Raw genomic sequence first — 18,741 nt, forward strand, 5'->3', positions numbered from 1 at the left:
AGTAATCACAGGACTTAACCAGTGAAACAACGAGAGAGCCAAAGATGTTAGGAGTTGTCCAGGACCAAAGGCAGCAGCGCTGCAGTGAGCCTCGAGAGGGTGCAGGAGGCCTCTCTGACTGATGCTCAAAGAAAACACCAGAAGGCAAATTCACCTGGCAAAGAAGAGCAGCTTAAGGGTAGTGCTAAAAACCCATGTAAAAGAACACTCATGACTCTGTATCAAGCTAATACAACTTCTCTAGTCCTTATCCTGTGGAAGCATTTTCACCTGTTGTTAGGCTGTGCCTCTAGCAGTGTTGTTATTTGCTCTGCACCCAGTGCTGTTTGCCTTTCTTTTATAATGAACCTGGCACACTGAGCATTTGGGAGTGAGTTAGTGAGCCAGTCGGAGCCTTTCGCTGAGAGGAGTTAGATTATAGGCTGTGAAAGTGTGCAGTGCCAAGCACAACTCCAGGCTGGGCAGTGAGTGGCTGGAGAGCAGCCCTGAGGAGAGGGACTTGGGGGTGCTGCTGGAGGAGAAGCTCAACAGGAGCCAGCAGTGTGCACTTGCAGCCCAGAAAGCCAAGCAGAGCCTGGGCTGCAGCAGCAGAAGTGTGGCCAGCAGGGCCAGGGAGGGGATTCTGCCCCTCTGCTCTGCTCTGTTGAGACCCCACCTGGAGTACTGCATCCAGCTCTGGAGCCCCTGGGACAAGAGGGATGTGGAGATGCTGGAGAGTGTCCAGAGCAGGGCCAGGAGGATGCTCAGAGGGCTGCAGCAGCTCTGCTATGAGCACAGACTGAAAGAGTTGGGGCTGTGCAGGCTGGAGCAGAGGAGGCTCCCAGGTGACCTTCTTGTGGCCTTCCAGGATCTGAAGGGAGCTACAAAAAAGCTGGGGAGGGACTTTTTAGTCCCTCAGAGAGTGACAGGACTGGGGGAAATGGAGCAAAGCTGGGGGTGGGGAGAGTCAGACTGGAGGTGAGGAGGAAGTTGTTGAGCAGGAGAGTGGTGAGAGGCTGGAATGGGTTGCCCAGGGAGGTGGTTGAGGCCCCATGGCTGGAGGTGTTTGAGGCCAGGCTGGCTGAGGCTGTGGGCAGCCTGCTCTAGGATAGGGTGTCCCTGGGCATGGCAGGGGGGTTGGAACTGGCTGATCCTTGTGAACCCTTCCAACCCTGCCTGATTCTGTGATTCTAAAAGGAAACAATGGTGATGTCTACTTCACTCATAGGCCTGCTGAGATGTATAAGAACAAGAAGATAAACATAGCAAAGGGAGTTGCTTTTGGGCTCTGGCTGCATGCACTTCTCCCTTCTCTCCCTAACCTGCTGTCTATGTAACTAATCCATCTGCTTCCTACCCACCCTGGGCAATCCTCCAAACTCATCTTGAACCTAAGGCAAAGTCTAGGGTAAGGTAGAGGAGTGGGAGGAAGGTGGAAGGGTGGTTGGGAGCCTGGTTTCTGGGATGGGTGTTGTGGTTTTGTATTACTCTTTTTAACTTGCCTATCTCTATTCATAGCTGCATATATATAAGAAACACCTGCCTGTATCTTGTGCTAAGCTGTAAATATAAAGCATCATTCAATTTCCAGCTTGGCTGAGTCTAGGCTGGGTGATTTTCTTCAGTGTTAGGGGGTGGGTAACACCTAAACCATCACAGTTAAGTTTCTCACAGGGACAGCAACAGCACTTTGAGCACAGCCAGGCAGAGCAACTCCAAAGCCTTGGTGCACTCAGGCACAGTGAGCTGAGGTACTGACTGCAACACAAGGCCCAAGCCAGGCTCAAAGCCCCTGCAGAAAGGACTAAGGAAAGGAACATTTGTTCCTTCTGAAAATGGACTGTGGGCTGGAGCAGCTTTGCAACCTGCCACACCCCACAGCTGAGAAATAGCAAGGCTCAATTTCCAGGTTTGGTTCAGTCTGTGAAGAGATTATGGAATAATTCTGACTGGCAAAGCCACCCAGGCCAACCATCCTCTAACTCTGCCAAGGCTGGGGCTAAGCTCTCAGCACAGCATCTCTGCTTCTTTCAAACACCTCCAGGGGTGTGCATTCAGCCACCTGCCTGGGCAGCCCTTTCAGGGAAGGATTCTCACTTCTACACAGCCCACTCCTGTCCATGGCCAACCCAACTTCCAGCAGCATGCTGGCACACTTGAGGTGCTGAAAGACTAGAAAGAGGCAATTACTGGCTCGTATTCCTCAGTGCCCTTCTCCAGCTGGCTGAGTGAATCCATTCCTGCCAGGTGTGCAGCTGGCTCAGCAGCAGGTGCAGCAGAAGACTCCTTTAGCAGAAGAGATGTGGTCACCTCAGGAACAGTCCTGCAGGTTGGGATGGGTGGCAAATCCAACAGCAGATCACTGCAGATACACAAGCAAAAACAAACCCCAAGGGTCAGCTTGTACGAGGTGATTGCCACCCACGGGTTGAGGCCTGCACCAGTTCTGACTCATCTAAGATCCACCCCAAAAAAGCAATCCTGTGAAGAGCTCCAAGAAACTGGCTTTGAACCCAGTGAATGGTGCCACAGCCAGTTGGCAGCTGTCACTAGTGGTGTTCCCCAAGGATCAGTGCTGGGCCAAGTCCTGTTCAATATCTTTATTGATGACCTGGATGAGGGGATTGAGTCCAGCATCAGTAAGTTTGCAGATGACACCAAGCTAGGAGCAGGTGTGGATCTGTTGAAAGGTAGGAGAGCCCTGCAGAGGGACCTGGACAGGCTGGATGGGTGGGCAGAGGCCAATGGGATGAGATTTAACAAGGCCAAGTGCAGGGTTCTGCACTTTGGCCACAACAACCCCAAGCAGCGCTATAGGCTGGGGACTGAGTGGCTGGAGAGCAGCCAGGAGGAAAGGGACCTGGGGGTACTGATAGATAGTAGGCTGAAGATGAGCCAGCAGTGTGCCCAGGTGGCCAAGAGAGCCAATGGCATCCTGGCCTGCATCAGGAACAGTGTGGCCAGTAGGTCAAGGGAGGTTATTCTGCCCCTGTACTCAGCACTGCTCAGGCCACACCTTGAGTGCTGTGTCCAGTTCTGGGCCCCTCAATTCAAGAGAGATGTTGAGGTGCTGGAACATGTCCAGAGAAGGGCAACAAAGCTGGTGAGGGGCCTGGAGCACAAATCCTATGAGGAGAGGTTGAGGGAGCTGGGGGCCTGTTTAGCCTGGAGAAGAGGAGGCTCAGGGGTGATCTTATTACTGTCTACAACTACCTGAAGGGACATTGTAGCCAGGTGGGGGATGGCCTCTTCTCCCAGGCAACCAGCAATAGAACAAGGGGACACAGTCTCAAGTTGTGCCAGGGTAGGTATAGGCTGGATGTTAGGAAGAAGTTCTTCACAGAGAGAGTGATTGGCATTGGAATGGGCTGCCCAGGGAGGTGGTGGAGACACCGTCCCTGGGGGTCTTCAAGAAAAGAGTGGATGAGGCACTCAGTGCCATGGTCTGGTTGACTGGATAGGGCTGGGTGCTAGCTTGGGCTGGATGATCTTGGAGGTCTCTTCCAACCTGGTTGATTCTATGATTCTATGATTCCTACAGTACAGGGGGGATCACTGTCAGGGAATCACTGAATGCTGGGAGTGGAAGGGACCTCTGGAGATCACTCAGTCCAACTCCACTGCCAAAGCAGGGGCACCCATGGCAGCTCACACAGGAACACAGCCATATGGACACTGAAAATCTCCAGAGAAGGAGACTCCACAGCCTCTCTGAGCAGCCTGCTCCAGGCCTGCAGCACCCTCACATCAAAGAATTTTCTCCTCACGTTGAGCTGGAACTTCCTGGCTTCCAGTTTGTGTCCATTGCTCCTTGTCCTGTCATAGGATATCACTGCAAAGGGCCTGGCCCCTGCTTCTTGCACACCACCCTTCAAGTTAACAACAGCTCCTCTCAGCCTCTTCCTCTGCAGGCTAACCAGCCCCAGGGCTCTCAGCCTTCCTTCATCAGACACGTTCCAGGCCTTCATCACCCTCATACCCTCTGTTGGACTATCTCCAGTATTTCCCTGCCTCTCCTGAAGTAGGAAGCCCAGAACCAGACACAATACTCCAGGTGTGGTGTCACCCCAGAGAGTAGAACCTCCCTTGACCTGCTGGCCATGCTCTTCTGAATGCACCCCAGGAGTCCATTTGCCCTCCTGGCCATAAGGGCACATTGCTATCCCACGGGGAACCTACTGCCCACCAGGACTCCACAGGCCTTCTCACAGGCTCACAGGATGTTAGGGGTTGGAAAGGACCCAAAGAGATCATCCAGTCCAGCCCCCCTTCCAAGCAGGACCACACAATCTAGCTCAGGGCACACAGGAACACATCCAGACAGGCCTTGAGAGGCTCCAGAGACGGAGACTCCACAACCTCTCTGGGCAGCCTGTGCCAGGGCTTTGGGACCCTTACAGTAAAGAAGTTCCCCCTTGTGTTGAGGTGGAACCTCCTGTGCTGCAGCTTACACCTATTGCTCCTTGTCCTGTCCCAGGGAGCAGTGAGCAGAACCTGTGCCCCCCTCCTGACCCCCAGCCCTCAGATAGTTATAGACATTTATCAAATCCCCTCTCAGTCTTCTCTTCTCCAGACTAAGCAGCCCCAGGTCCCTCAGCCTCTCCTCATCAGCCATGCCCTCCAGTCCCCTCAGCATCCTCACAGCCCTCTGCTGGACCCTCTCCAGCAGATCCCTGTCCCTCTTCAACTGGGGAGCCCAAAACTGAACACAGTACTCAAGATGAGGTCTCTGCAGGGCAGAGCAGAATGGGAGGAGAACCTCCCTTGATCTGCTGGACACACTCTTCCTAATGCACCCCAGGATCCCATTTTCCCTCTTGGCCACAAGGGCACATTGCTGTGCCATGGATGTTCTCCACCAGCACTCCCAGGTCCCTCTCCACAGGGCTGCTCTCTAGCAGGCATCTCCCAGCCTGTACTGCTGCAGTTTATTATTCCTCTCCAGATGCAGGACTCTGCACTTGTCCTTGCTGAACCTCATCTGGTTCCCCTCTGTGCCCAGCTCTGTCTGCCCAGCTCTCTCTGGATGGCTGCACAGCCTTCAGCTGGATCAGCCAAGCCTCCCAGCTTGGTGTCATCAGCAAACCTGCTGAGCAGACACTCTGTGCCCTCATCGATGTCAGCTCCATGGAGCTGCTTTCCAGCACGTCAAGCCCTGGTACCTGGTGCTGTTCCTCACCAGATGCAGATCTCTACACTCGTTCCTGGTGAAGAGTCCACCTTGTTGATGCCTGTGAACAACTCACCTCTCCTCCAGCTCTGCGCCGCCAGCAGCCTCTGCCTCAGCATACAAGACAGTGCGAACAGCCTCCTCCTGCCCTCCCTGGGCGGGGGTCACAGCTTCCTCTGCAGCTTGGTACTGTGCAGAACTCCAGGCAGGGCCCACCTGAGCTGCTGACTCCATCCCCTCCTCATCACCACTCCTGCTGCTGTCACTGTAGCTGTCTCGTCGGGAGGGGGATTTGAGCCTTCTCTTGCTCAGCTCAGTGAGGTCGCCCTCGTCCGAGCTGTCGCCTTGCTCTGCGCTGCATGGAGCGGCCACTGCTCCGCTGACATCTGGGAATACTTGCTGGGGGGAATGGATGGGAGTCTGCAGAGAGCAAGGACATTCAACCCATCAAACTCTGCTTCTGATGACAAAAGAAAGCTGCACACAGTTGCCCGAAGCCAACAGGCAGCGGCTGCCGCTGCTCAGCTGTGCACAGCTCCAGCGTGTGCCACACAACCTGGCAAAGACAAAGCAGGCAAAACTGTGCAACAGAGAACCATGGAAGTGTCTGGCTTGGAAAGGCTCTCTGAGATCATCCAGTCCAGCTATGCAACCAACACCACCATGGCCACCAAACCATGGCCCCAGGCACCATGGTCACACCTTTCTAGAACAGCTCCAGACATGGGGACTCCACCACCTCCCTGGGCAGCCTCTGCCAACACCTGAACATCCTTGAAGCAAAGAAATTTTTCCTCTTCTCCAACCTAACCCTCCCCTGGCACAATCCCAGGACGTTTCCTCTCCTTCTGTCACCTAAGACTAGGGAGAAGTGTCCAACCCCCACTTGTCTCCAACCTCCTCTCAGGGAGCTGCAGAGAGCAATCAGCTCTGCCCTCAGCCTCCTCTTCTCCACACCAAACACCCCCAGCTCCCTCAGCTGCTCCTTCCCAGCCCTCTTCTCCAGACCCTTTACCAGCTTCATTGCCCTTCTCTGCATCTGCTCCAGCCCCTCAGTGTCCTTCTTGCAGTATCACAGTATCACACAGTATCACAGTATCATCAGGGTTGGAAGAGACATCACAGATCATCAAGTCCAACCTTGAGGAATCCAAAACTGGACCCAGCACTCAAGCTGTGGCCTCCCCAGTGCTGAGTCCAGGGGCACAATCCCTGCCCTGCTCCTGCTGCCCACACTACTGCTGAACCAGGCCAGGCTGCTGCTGCCCTTCTTGCCCACCTGGGCACCCCCTGGCTCATCTCCAGCTGCTGTCACCCAGCACTGACAGGTCTATAAGAGCCCTAAGTGGTGAATTCCTCATCTCTGGATGTGTCTAGAGGTGGTTTAGATGTGGTGCCTGGGGCTTAGGGGTGAACTTTATACAGTAGGGTCAATGATCTGATTTCAGGGTTTTTTTCTGCGAGCACCATCCCCACCTTTCCCCACCTACATCTTGTATTTACCCCTGCTCCCCTCCAGCTGCAGGAAGGAACCTTCCAGCAGCCAGCAGAGCAGCGCAGCGCCCCCTGCCATGCACCTTACCAACAAGGAGGGGTCGATGTCAGGGAGCACACCGGCTGGCGGCCGACACAGCAGAAGAGACACTTCTGGAGACGTTCCCCTTAGGGCAGAGACGACTTCCTACGGCCACAGTGGGGTTGGTGATTAGACAGAGCCCCCCCAGGCCTTGCAGAGGTAGCACAGCATGAGCTTGGCTGCCGAGGTACAGACCTGCTGGGACAAGCCCTTGAGGGGGGTGCCGTTGACCTGCAGGATGACGTCCCCGATCTCGATCCGCCCACTCTCCGCCGCCGGCTGCCCGGGGAACAGCTTCTTCACCCTCACCATGGTGGAGCCCTGCTGCTCCGGGCTCAGGTTGCCTTCACGGCAGAAAACAAAGCCAAGCCCTGAGCTGTTCTTCAGCAGCTTGACCTCAAACGTGTTCTCTGCAGAAGAAAACAGCAACCGATCACTTCCTGCAGCAGCAAAGAGAGCAGCCTGAGCTAGGACTCCAGGCAGCACCACCTGCACTCCTCCCCTCACAGGCTTCTTCCACGAGTGTCACCTAAAAGATCCACCCAAGCCAAAGAGCACTTCTTGGTCTGCTGGCTTGCCCTGACAACACCAGCACTCCACAGAAAGTCAGGGCATGGCTGGAATAGAGTTCCCTAAAACGTCTGGTAAGGAGCAGAGTGTCACAACCTCTGTGGCCAGCAGCAAGAGCAGCTGCTGGAGCTCCTGGCAGACAGGGAGACCAAAAGGTACCTGCAGAGGTGTCCCCACCTGGGCAGGCTTCCCTCCACCTTCAGCAAGTGAAGCTGAAATGTGCCAAGCTCTAGTCAGCTATGTACATCCCTCATCCCCCTCTTGATGTCGTCTCTCACCTAGCCAGGACCAGCAGGACCTACAGAAGCTCTCATGAGTATCCCAAGCTCTCCTTGGCACTCCTTAGCAGCCCCAGAGATAGCAGCTCCCCTTTTACTCCAGCCTTGCCTGCAAGGCTGCTGAAACTGGGAGAGAGGGTCCAGTGAGAGGGCAGCCACTTAACAGCAACTCCACAAAGCTGCCAAGATGGGAAAAGAGCTTCAAAACAAGAGCAAAGGCACGGAAAGGAGGAGGCTGCATCATGTCCAGGGCTTGGTGCAGACTGCTGCCAGCTCTCTCTCACATCTGTCTTTGAAGAAAACCATTCCAAAGACCAAAGGAGGCTTTGAGAGCTCAGAGGGTTGTCCCCTGTGCCCTGACCTGCAGTGACAAAGCTGTAATCTCTGGCCTGCGTCATCCCAGTCGCTGCTTTCTCCTGTGGATCACGCTGCCTCAGGGGACTTGGAGGGGTGCACTGGGGGGTTACCGGAGCGTGAACCTTGGCCGCTGAGAGCTGACCTTTTTCCAGCAGCAGATGCACCACCTAGAGAGATGAAACATTCCCCAGTCAACCGGCAGCAGCCACGGGGGCAGCAGAGAGTAGAGCACGTTTCTGACTTGCTAGGGTCTGAAGTGATACAGCAGCAAGCTTCACAGCATCACAGAATCGTCAGGGTTGGAAGGGACCTCAAGGATCATCCAGTTCCAACCCCCTGCCATGGGCAGGGACACTTCACAAGAGATCAGGTTGCTCAGAGCCACATCCAGCCTGGCCTTAAACACCTCCAGGGATGAGGCTTCCACCACCTCCCTGGGCAACCTGTGCCAGTGTCTCACCACTCTCATGGTGAAGAAGTCCCTAATCTAAATCTCCCCTCCTCTAGCTTGGATCCATTCCCCCGAGCCCTGTCACTACCTGACATCCTAAAAAGTCCCTCCCCAGCTTCCTTGTAGCCCCCTTCAGACACTGGAAGGCCACAAGAAGGTCCCTTCAGAGCCTTCATCTCTCTAGACTGCACAATCCCAACTCTCTCAGCCTGTCCTCATAGCAGAGAAGCTGCAGTCCTCTGACCATCCTCTTGGCCCTTCTCTGGGCACCTTCCAGCACCTCCAGATCCTTCTTGTACCAGGGGCTCCAGAATTGGACACAGTGCTCCAGGTGGGGTCATGAAAATCACAGAATGGTTTGAGTTGGAAGGGACCTTCAAGATCAGCCAGTGCCAACCCCATGCCATGGTCAGGGACAACTCCACCAGCTCAGCTTGCTCAAGGCCTCATCCAACCTGGCCTTCAACACCTCCTGGCAAGGGGCATCCATAACCTCCCTGGGCAACCTGTGCCATTCTCTCCCCACTCTCACTGCCAACAATTTCTTTCTCATCTCCACTCTCAACCTCCCCTCTCCCAGCTCAAAGCCATTGTCCCTCATCCTGGTGCTCCAAGCCCTTGCCAAATGTCCTCCCCCAATTCTCCTGGAGCCCTTTCATGTACTGGAAGTCCACTCTGAGGTCTCCCTGGAGATCTGATTGACTACAATTAGGTAGAACCAGCTGCTGCTTACCTGCCCAGTGTTCCTCAGGGTTTCAACAGCTTGCTTATGGGTAGCCCTTTCCAGACTAATGCCATTGACAGAGAGGACACGGTCACCTGCAAGGCATGGAGCCACCACTTCAGTAGGTAGAACATCAATGGAGCACAGGAACATTCCAGTATCCCATAAAAAGGAGAGTTAGGGAAGGAAATCCTCCCTCTCCTCCACACTCTGAGGCAAGAAGACAACTTTGGAACTGAATTATAGAGGTGGCCTGAATGAGCTTTAAAAGACCATTTAAGGTCACAGAATGCTTTCACTTGGAGAAGCCCTTTAAGCTCATCCAGGCCAACCATTCTCTCTACCAAGGCTGTGGCTAAACCATGGCACTCAGTCTCCTGGAAATCCAATTGTTTGGGTTGGGAAAGGCCTCTAAGATCCAACCCTAAGTCCTGCAGTTTATCTCATTTGCCCCATCACAGTCCCAGCAGTGTTCTGCTTCTTCTGCAGTTGCCCAAACCTTCCCCCGCCAGCTCTGCAGGCAATACCCAACCTAACAAGTGCAGCAGGCTGGGAACCAGCTCAGCTGCCCAGGGGGACAGCCACAAGGCAAGGAGGCAAGCAGAGCCCCCAGCCTGGAGACTCCAGCATGAGCACCAACCCGAGGAGGGAGAAGTGAAATACCTTTTTCTATTCTGCCATCTGCTTCAGCTGCTCCCTCAGGGATGATTGCTTTCACATAGATCCCACCGTGCCTGATGCTGGTGTTGACACCACCCTGAATGGAGAGCAAAGGGAGGAACCTCTTAGGGCTGATTGCTTAGCAGCTCAAGCGTCCCACAAGGAAAACTCTGCTCAGGAAGCACTTGGGCTGCTGGCACCTCCACAGACTGCCCACACTGTCAGCCCCAAGGCAGCCATGCAGGTTGCTGTGGATGATGCTTGGGAGGCTGTCAAACCATGCTGCATCTCAAGGTGAATGCATCAAGTCCACCTCCTCGACTCGAGCAGAACCAGGCCTGTGAGCTGGTGGACTGCACATGCTGGCATGCAGCTGAGAGCTCAGGTGTGAGGACACAGCATGCCAAAGCAGAGTCTGCACACCCATGCAGTGTCCTACTCCATCCAACACACCCTCTCTGCACTACCAGCACACTAGGGAGGGCTGCTTCCTCTCAGCTCACACAGGTGGGAAAGCTGAAGCTGAAAAAACCCTGCTGGAGCTCCCGGAGCAGTGGCTTTGAAGGGTCTCTGCTGATGGCAAGGTGGGGCTGGAATAGGTGACTCAGACAATAACAGATTGGGTTGGGTTGGAAGAGACCTCAAACATCATCCAGATCCAACCCCTTGCTATGGGCAGGGACACCTCCCACCAGCCCAGCTTGCTCAAGGTCCCATCCAACCTGGCTTTCAACACCTCCAGGCAGGAAGCAGCCACAGCCTCCTTGGGCAACCTGTGCCAGTGTCTCCCCACCCTCACCCTCAAGAACTTCCTCCTCATCTCCACTCTCAGTCTCTCCTCTCCCAGCTCAAAGCCATTGTCCCTCATCCTGGCACTCCCAGCCCTTGTCAAAGTCCCTCCCCAGCTCTCCTGGAGCCCCTTCAGGTACCGGCAGGCTGCTCTAAGGTCTCCCTGCAGCCTTCTCTTCTCCAGGCTGACCATCCCCAGCTGCCTCAGCCTGTCCTCATAGCAGAGGTCGTCCTGGCACTCCCAGCCCTCATCAAAAGCCCCTCCCCAGCTCTCCTGCAGCCCCCTTCAGGCATTGCAAGGCTATGACCCATCAGGCCTCCATAAACCAAGCTCCTCAAGAGGGATTCCAGACAACACTTTGCTTCCTTATCTAAAGCAATGTAATGGGTTGCTGGGAGTAGAGAAAAAGAGAAAACATCTAAAAACCTTGTCAAACAGTACCGTGACACTGATCCCCAAGGTGTTATCTTTTTTGTCTAGTTCAACCTCAAAGATATCTCCAGGTTTAAGAGGTGTTGCAGTAACATTTTTAGAGCTGGGATTTTTGGCTGGAGTCGCTGGGGAGGATTCCTATAGGAAAACAAAGAAGAAGAAACAAGAGGGAGAGAAAAAAGAAACAAAACAAGAAGAGAATGGTTTGCTGTTAGTTGGCAGTTAAGGCTCTGAAGGCTGTGGGTTTGTCAGAGGCAGCCAAAAAGGAGTTCCCATGGCCAAGTACTAACTGAAGAGTCCTAAGGCTCCTTGCTTTAACCCTTCCATGGCTGCCATTTGATGGCTCCTGGCTTTAGCCACTCCATGGCTCCTTGCTTGAATCCCTTCATGGCTGCTATCTGACGGCTCCTTACTTTAACCCCTCCATGGCTCCTTGCTTTAACCCTTCCATGGCTGCCATTTGATGGCTCCTTGCTTTAGCCACTCCATGGCTCCTTCATTTAACCCTTCCATGGCTGCCATTTGATGGCTCCTGGCTTTAGCCACTCCATGGCTCCTTCATTTAACCCTTCCATGCTGCCATTTGATGGCTCCTTGCTTTAGCCACTCCATGGCTCCTTCATTTAACCCTTCCATGGCTGCCATTTGATGGCTCCTTGCTTTAGCCACTCCATGGCTCCTTCATTTAACCCTTCCATGCTGCCATTTGATGGCTCCTTGCTTTAGCCACTCCATGGCTCCTTCATTTAACCCTTCCATGGCTGCCATTTGATGGCTCCTTACTTTAACCTCTCCATGGCTCCTTGCTTTAACCCCTTCATGGCTGCCATTTGATGGCTCCTTACTTTAACCTCTCCATGGCTCCTTGCTTTAACCCCTTCATGGCTGCCATTTGATGGCTCCTTACTTTAACCCCTCCATGGCTCCTTGCTTTAACCCCTCCCTGGCTGCCACTGAAGAGGACTGGCACAGCACCACGCCTGGCCTTCAGCAGCAGCCTTTATTGTCCCAGTAAGTTGGCCACAGTACCCAAACCAATCAGCACTACAGCAGCCCAGGGTCTGCAAGGTTAAATTTGCAGAAGCTGCCACAACCTGACTGAGTTCCATCGAGCTGAATCAGCTCCAGCAGCTGAAAGAGGAATTCCAAGTCAGGACTGAAGTTGTGGTGCTTGCCATTGTGTGCTTGTGGGAAGGCAAAGCAGCAGCAAGCTGTCTCTTTTCAGAGCATGGCTCACTGCTGCACTTCACTGCAGGACAGTGGGTTTCCATGGATCACCAATGCCAAGCCACTGCTGACCCCTCCAGAAGCATCATTAACATTTTCACCTGGGAAAACCTGAATTTACCTGCCAGGTGAATAAACTTACCTCTAGGTGCTCCCTAGATTAGGATGGGGTTTGACAAAGGGAGTGAAAGGAGTTCACAGGCTCAACAAGTCCACTATACCTTCACCTCAAAGCACAAGCTGCCTGTGTCTGATAGGACAGCCCCATCTGGTGACACTGGAAAGCTGGAAGCTGTTTCAAGTCCTAGGAGTGATCTGCTCCATTTGCTTTGAATAACACCACTAAGCTATCAGAAGCTGCCATGGGAAGGGCAAGTGGCAGGCTAGGCTCTCCTTCTCCTACATCCCTTCCCAGACAGCCACTTCACTACCCCTGTTAGAGTGAATCACAGAATTGACCAGGTTGGAAGAGACCTCCAAGATCATCGAGTCCAACCTAGCACCTAAGCCTTCCTGTTAACTAAACCCTGGCACCAAGTGCCTCATCCAGCCTCCAACCCACCCTGCCATGGGCAGGGACACCTCCCACCAGCCCAGGATGCCCAAAGCCTCATCCAGCCTGGTCCTGAACACCTCTAGAGAGGTAGCTATTTAGGAAACTCTGGTATCTCTCTGGTATTTCTGATTCTCCTCTAAGGAGTGCAGGAATGCAGCACAACCAGAGTGAAACCAAGATCTGGTGCTCACCACTATTCTGTTAATCATAACTTTAGAGATGTACTCCTAGAACAGACACTTCTCCCTTTAGAACTCTCTTGTCACATACTCAGTAACTGAGTGAGCTCTCAATCTGCAATTTGGAGAGTTGAAGCAAGCTTTCCTGGAGACTTTGAGTGCTGGGAGGTATTGAGATAAAAGACTATGCCTTTTTAGCTGGCTGTTGCTCCTGGCTGCTGGAGTAAGTTGCTTCATCCATGTCAGAATCCCCTCGGTCAGAGTACTCCTCAGACTCAGCTTTCCCAGGCCTTTTTGCCTTGGCTCGGACGCTGCCGGACGAGGACCTTCTCTTCTCGTTGAGTTTCGAGAGCCCAGCCTGGGCAGCAGAGTGCTGCTGGGCATCCTGCTGGGCTCTGCCACTTCCAGCCTTGCCAAAGAAGCTGGCAGCCTGGCTCTGAGACAGGCTGGCACTCTCTGTTCTGGAGTCCTGGGAGCTCAGGCTCCCGTCCCGCTTGCCTGCAGACAGACTCCCTGCCGCAGGCCCGTGGGGGCCGTGGCAGTGGTTGTGCTCTTCGGAAGAGGACTCTGCCTCGTTGTCCTGGGCTGATAATGGCCTCCTCAGGTAACTCCTGCTCCCACTGCTGCTGTGTGCAGTGCTAGATGATGCTGGAAACCAGGAGACAAGACAGGCATCAGCAGCTGCTAACATCTTATTCAGCAGTTTGGGTTGGAAGGGACCCTAAAGGTCACCTAGTTCCAGCCCCCCTGCCATGGGCAGAGACACCTCCCACCAGCCCAGCCTGCTCAAGGCCTCTTCCAACCTGGCTTTCACAGAATCACAAAACTAACCAGGTTGGAAAAGACCTCTGAGATCACCGAGTCCAACTTATCACCTAACACCTTCTAACTAACTAACCCCTGGCACTGAGTGCCTCATCCAGCCTCCTCTTAAACACCTCCAGGGACGGCGACTCCACCACCACCCTGGGCAGCCCATTCCAATGCCAATCACTCTCTCTGCTAGGAACTTCCTCCTAACACCCAGCCTAAACCTACCCTGGCACAGCTTGAGGCTGTGCCCTCTTGGTCTATCACTGGGTGCCTGGGAGAAGAGCCCAACCCCACCTGGCTACAGCCTCCCTTCAGGTAGCTGTAGACAGCAATGAGCAAATTGTGAAGACCCTCACAATGGTTTGAGCTGACTGCTCAGGGATGCCAAGACCCAGGCACTTCAAATAGAGAAGGAGCATGATTTGGAGGAAAAAAAAACATCTCCTGGAGCCTCAGGAAAGACCAAAATAGTGTAAGCTGCATTCATGAGTTTGCTGCCTAGAGAAGACAGAGCTCATTTGGTCTGGAGTGCCCTAAGAGGAACAAGCAGTTCCACAATGGGCAGAACCTTCACCTTCCAAACCATGCCCAAATAAAGCAAAATCCACACCACAATTTTAACTCATAGAATGCTTTGGGGTTGGAACCTGCCGAGCTCTGTAGGTTGCTGCAGGAGAAAAAGAGTGGTGCAAGGGGGTGAGACAAACTGCACTGCCTGCAGAAGCCTTTTCTTCCACAAAACCAAAGCAGAAGAGTAAAAAAACTGAAAAGAAATCAATCTTTTGGGACTCTTTTCAGAACCAGTGACCCCCACAAGGAAGGGAAAGGAGCTCTGTAGAGCCTAGTGTCCAAAGCCAGGCTGGATGAGGCCTGGTTTAGGGGAAGGTGTGCCTGCTCATGGCAGGGGAGTTGGAACTGGATGATCTTTAAGGTCCTTTCCAACCATTCTATGACTCTCTGACTTTATGGTGAGGTAACAGCACCCTTCAAGTCTTGCACTGACACCATTCAGAGATATGAAAACCTCCTCCAAGAAGCAGTCCAAAAGAATTGGAGTTGCCTTCAAGAAAAGGTCACAGCAACCTGCCTGGCAGAGGCATTAAGCAATAGTGACAAAAGGGGACAGGTGGGACAGTGACCTAGAGGCAGATTATTTATCAACTCACCACTCTCCTTTAACAGGGTAGATGGTGAAAGAGCTCCTGAAGTGTTCATGCTGACACCTAGGACAGGGATGGAACTGTCAGACACTGCTCAGTGCTTGAACACACAAAGCCACCCAGCAGGATTTCAGACCTCACAGAGCACACAGGAGCTCACTCACAGGATCAGAGACCTTCCTTCTTTGAACTGTTAACCCAAGTGAGGGGAGTTCTGAATTAGCAAGCCCAGCAGCCTCCTGTGCTGTGGCTGGAACTGAAGGTTGGCAGATGGTAGCTCGTGCAAAAGCAAAGCCCTAAAGAAAGGACCCAGGGTTGGCTTCAGAACCACTCCTAACTTCACAGCAAACTCCTGCATCTCTAAGACACTAGGTCAAAGACTCCTCTACCAGGATTGGCTGGACTTGTCTCAGAAACTTCATCTTCCTCCACTTCTCCTCATCTCCTGTAATTCATCTCCCCTCACTCAGGGGAGACTTCACTCTCTACACCTCCTTGTAAGGAGGCTGGAGCCAGGTGGGGGCTGGTCTCTCCTCCCTAGTCACAAGGATGAGAGGAAATGGCTTCAAGTTGTACTAAGGGAGGTTTAAGTTGGACATCTGAAGAAAAACCTCCCCTGAAAGGGCTCTCAAAGCCTGGCACAGGCTGCCCAGGGAAGAGGCTGAATGCCCATCCCTGGAGGTGTTTGAGAGAGGCAGAGCTGTGGTGCTGAGGGCCATGGCTTAGCTCCAGCCTTGGCAGAGTTAGAGCACAGTTGGTGTGGATGAGCTTCCAGGGCTTTTCCCACAACAATTCTATTCCTCTCTGATATTCTACTATGAAGTGAAAGCAAAGGAAGAAGAAGTCAGGCTGCAGAGGTGTGTGACAGTTGTGGTAGCTTCCCTTGCTATAGAGGGGAACCTGCTGCAGGCAGCAGCTGCTGACAGCCAGCTGTGAGAAGCTGACATGCAAGGTGAGCTCTGCTGAGCTGCTCTGGATTGGCTTTGGGCTTTTTTTTTCATGCCAATTCTGTATTTTTACTGCCTGTTAAGACTGCTCCTGACAAATCCAATCGTTGCTATGAAAATGGAGTAAGCATCACAGAATCACAGCATGGCAGGGGCTGGAAGGGACCTCTGGAGATCATCCAGTCCAACCCCTTGCTAAAGCAGGGCACCCACAGCAGCTTGTCCAGTATCACAATGGCTAGGAGGGGTTGGAACCTCTCCACAGGAGACTCCACAATTTCTCTGGGCAGCCTGCTCCAGGGCTCCAGCACCTCCAAATCAAACAAGTTTCTCCTCCTATCCAGATGGAATCTCCTGGGTTCCAGTTTGTGCCCACTGCCCCTTGTGTCTTGTCCCTGGGCACCACTGACAAGAGCCTGGCCTCATCCTCTTGTCCCCCACCCTTTAGCTCTTGCTGAGCACTGCTCAGCTCCCCTCTGGGGCTGCTCTTCCCCAGGCTCTCAGCTTTGCTCCTCAGAGAGCTGCTCCAGGCTCTTCAGCAGCTGTGGGGCCTCCACTGGACTCTCTCCAGTCGTTCTCCATCTCTCTTGGACTGGGGAGCCCAGAGCTGGACACAACACTCCAGATGTGGCCTTGGAAGAGTAGGCTGAGTTAACAGCCCTACCAAAGCACTGCAGCCCCAGCAGCTCCAGAGGCTAGTCAGTAAGTACAGGAGTAGGACTGTGTGCATGCTGACCTCCAACACAGGCTTGACCGGAATCTTCCATGGAGGAGGAGTCTGAGTCAGCTTTCCTTCTTTCAGGGCTTCTACTTAAACCTGCATGAGATTTTGAACTTAAAGGGGGAGAAGGAGAGAAGGGGAACCAGACAGAGGGAAGAGGAAGTTGGGAGAGGGAAGGGAAGGATCAATGTAATAAAATGATGAATAACAAATGACAACAGCTGCAAAGTGTACACTGACTGTACACGAGCACACGGTGAGGTGCTCAGAGAGGCTCTTACTTGTTCAGCTTCAGCACTCCTGCTGACCCAGGGACGAGTTTGAACCTCAGCTGAAGGACTCTGGCCATCAGGTCCTCAGTCCTTTTGCGGGAAGAGTCCAGAGCAGTAAGCATGTTTCTCCTCGGGGGGTAAACCGAGATGTGGCTCTGGCTCAGATCGTGAAACGATTTGCTCATCACCCTGGGCCTTTCCTCCCACGAGGTCTTCTCGTTCCTGTCCTTGGCAGAGCCCTGCCGCGGCTGGAAGAGGGAGAGCTCGGAGCAGGAGAGCCTCTTGAGGATCTCTGGCTGGACAGAGAGGGGGCGCACGGCGAGGCGGTTCAGGGTGCTGCTGGCCAGGCTGCCGGTGCTGATTGCCCTGCTCATGCTGAAGCCTTTCACCGACTCTGCGTGGAGGTTCAGGCTCCTGAAGGAGGCCCTTTCTGTGCAGGCTTATGGGGGAAGAAAACGAAATGAAAACACCACCAAATCAAAGCTCTGCAGCAGAGCTCCTCTGACCTCCTTGTGCACAGCAGGCATTTTACACAGCTGCAAGCTTGGGGTCTCCACCAGCAGGGACATCTAAACACCATGTCCTGTGCCCAGGATCCCCTCTCTCCAGCTCCAGCCACAGCCCAGGCTGCCATTTGTCTTTCCATGGAATCATAGAATCAAGCAGGTTGGGAGAGACCTCCAAGCTTATCCAGGCAAACCTAGCACCCAGCCCTGCCCAACCAACCAGACCATGGCACTAAGTGCCCCAGCCAGGCCTGGCTTCAACACCTCCAGCCACAGTGACTCCACCACCTCCCTGGGCAGCCCATTCCAATGCCAATCACTCTCTCTGACAACAACTTACTCCTAACACCCAGCCTAGACCTCCCCTGGCACAGCTTGAGGCTCTGTCCCCTTCTTCTGTTGCTGGGTGCCTGGCAGAAGAGACCAACCTCACCTGGCTACAGCCTCCCTTCAGGTAGCTGCAGACAGCAATGAGCTCTGCCCTGAGCCTCCTCTGCTGCAGGCTGCACACCCCCAGCTCCCTCAGCCTGTCCTCACAGGGCTCTGCTCCAGGACCCTCACCAGCTTTGGCGCCCTCCTGTGGACACCTTCCAGTACTGCAACATCTCTCTGCAATGGAGGAGCCCAGAACTGGACACAGCACTCAAGGGGTGGCCTGAGCAGTGCTGAGCACAGGGGCACAAGAACCTCCCTTGTCCCGCTGCCCACACTGCTCCTGAGCCAGCCCAGGATGCCATTGGCTCTGCTGCCCACCTGGGCACTGCTGCCTCATCTTCAGCTCCTCTCTCCCAGCACCCCCAGGACCCTCTCTGCCTGGCTGCTCTCAGCCACTCTGGCCCCAGCCTGTAGTGCTGCTTGGGGTTGTTGTGGCCAAAGTGTAGAAGCCTGCACTTGGCCTTGCTCAATCTCATCCCATTGGCCTCTGCCCACCCATCCAGCCTGGCCAGGTCCCTCTGCAGGGCTCTCCTACCCTCCAACAGCTCCACACCTGCTCCTAGCCTGGTGTCATCTGCAAACTTTTGGGCTGCCAATGCACATTGCTGGCTCCTGTCCAGCAGCCCCATGTCCTTCTCTGCAGGATGCTCTCAATCTCATCACCCAACAGCCTGTGTTGATACTGAGGTCTGCCCCATCCCAGGTGCAGGACCTTGCATCTTTGCCTTACTGAGCCTCATGAGATTCTTCTCCTTTGCAGCCTGTCCAAGCCCCTCTGGCTGGCACCCATCCCACCCTTCAGACTTACCAACAGCACCACTCAGCTTGGTGTCATCTGCAAACACCCTCAAAGCTTGTGCACAGAACAGAAAGCACTGCCTGGGGCTTGCCAGACATTTTGACTCATGAACTAAGACTCTGAGCAGTCCTGGTCCTAC

At 53.9% G+C, this 18,741-nt stretch overlaps 1 protein-coding gene across 6 annotated transcripts in view; it reads right to left on the reverse strand.

The window, feature by feature from the left end:
• The window catches only part of PTPN13 (protein tyrosine phosphatase non-receptor type 13), a 109,514-nt gene that overhangs the window by 20,478 nt on the left and 70,295 nt on the right, over positions 1-18,741 (reverse strand). For 4 of the 6 annotated variants that reach the window (XM_064149577.1, XM_064149578.1, XM_064149575.1 and 1 more), the window contains exons 18-29: positions 16,872-17,301; positions 16,606-16,703; positions 14,929-14,985; positions 13,140-13,597; positions 10,982-11,125; positions 9,769-9,862; positions 9,115-9,200; positions 7,935-8,097; positions 6,921-7,135; positions 6,732-6,830; positions 5,226-5,569; positions 2,170-2,341 (exon numbers count right to left, since the gene is read on the reverse strand). In XM_064149577.1, the coding sequence (XP_064005647.1) occupies positions 2,170-2,341; positions 5,226-5,569; positions 6,732-6,830; positions 6,921-7,135; positions 7,935-8,097; positions 9,115-9,200; positions 9,769-9,862; positions 10,982-11,125; positions 13,140-13,597; positions 14,929-14,985; positions 16,606-16,703; positions 16,872-17,301 (2,360 nt within the window). The remainder of the gene's footprint in view (positions 1-2,169; positions 2,342-5,225; positions 5,570-6,731; positions 6,831-6,920; positions 7,136-7,934; positions 8,098-9,114; positions 9,201-9,768; positions 9,863-10,981; positions 11,126-13,139; positions 13,598-14,928; positions 14,986-16,605; positions 16,704-16,871; positions 17,302-18,741) is intronic. The other 2 variants (XM_064149579.1, XM_064149581.1) reach the window with 2 other exon arrangements.

The sequence above is a fragment of the Pogoniulus pusillus genome, chromosome 10 (genome assembly GCF_015220805.1).
Source record: "Pogoniulus pusillus isolate bPogPus1 chromosome 10, bPogPus1.pri, whole genome shotgun sequence".
Classification (NCBI taxonomy): domain Eukaryota; kingdom Metazoa; phylum Chordata; class Aves; order Piciformes; family Lybiidae; genus Pogoniulus; species Pogoniulus pusillus.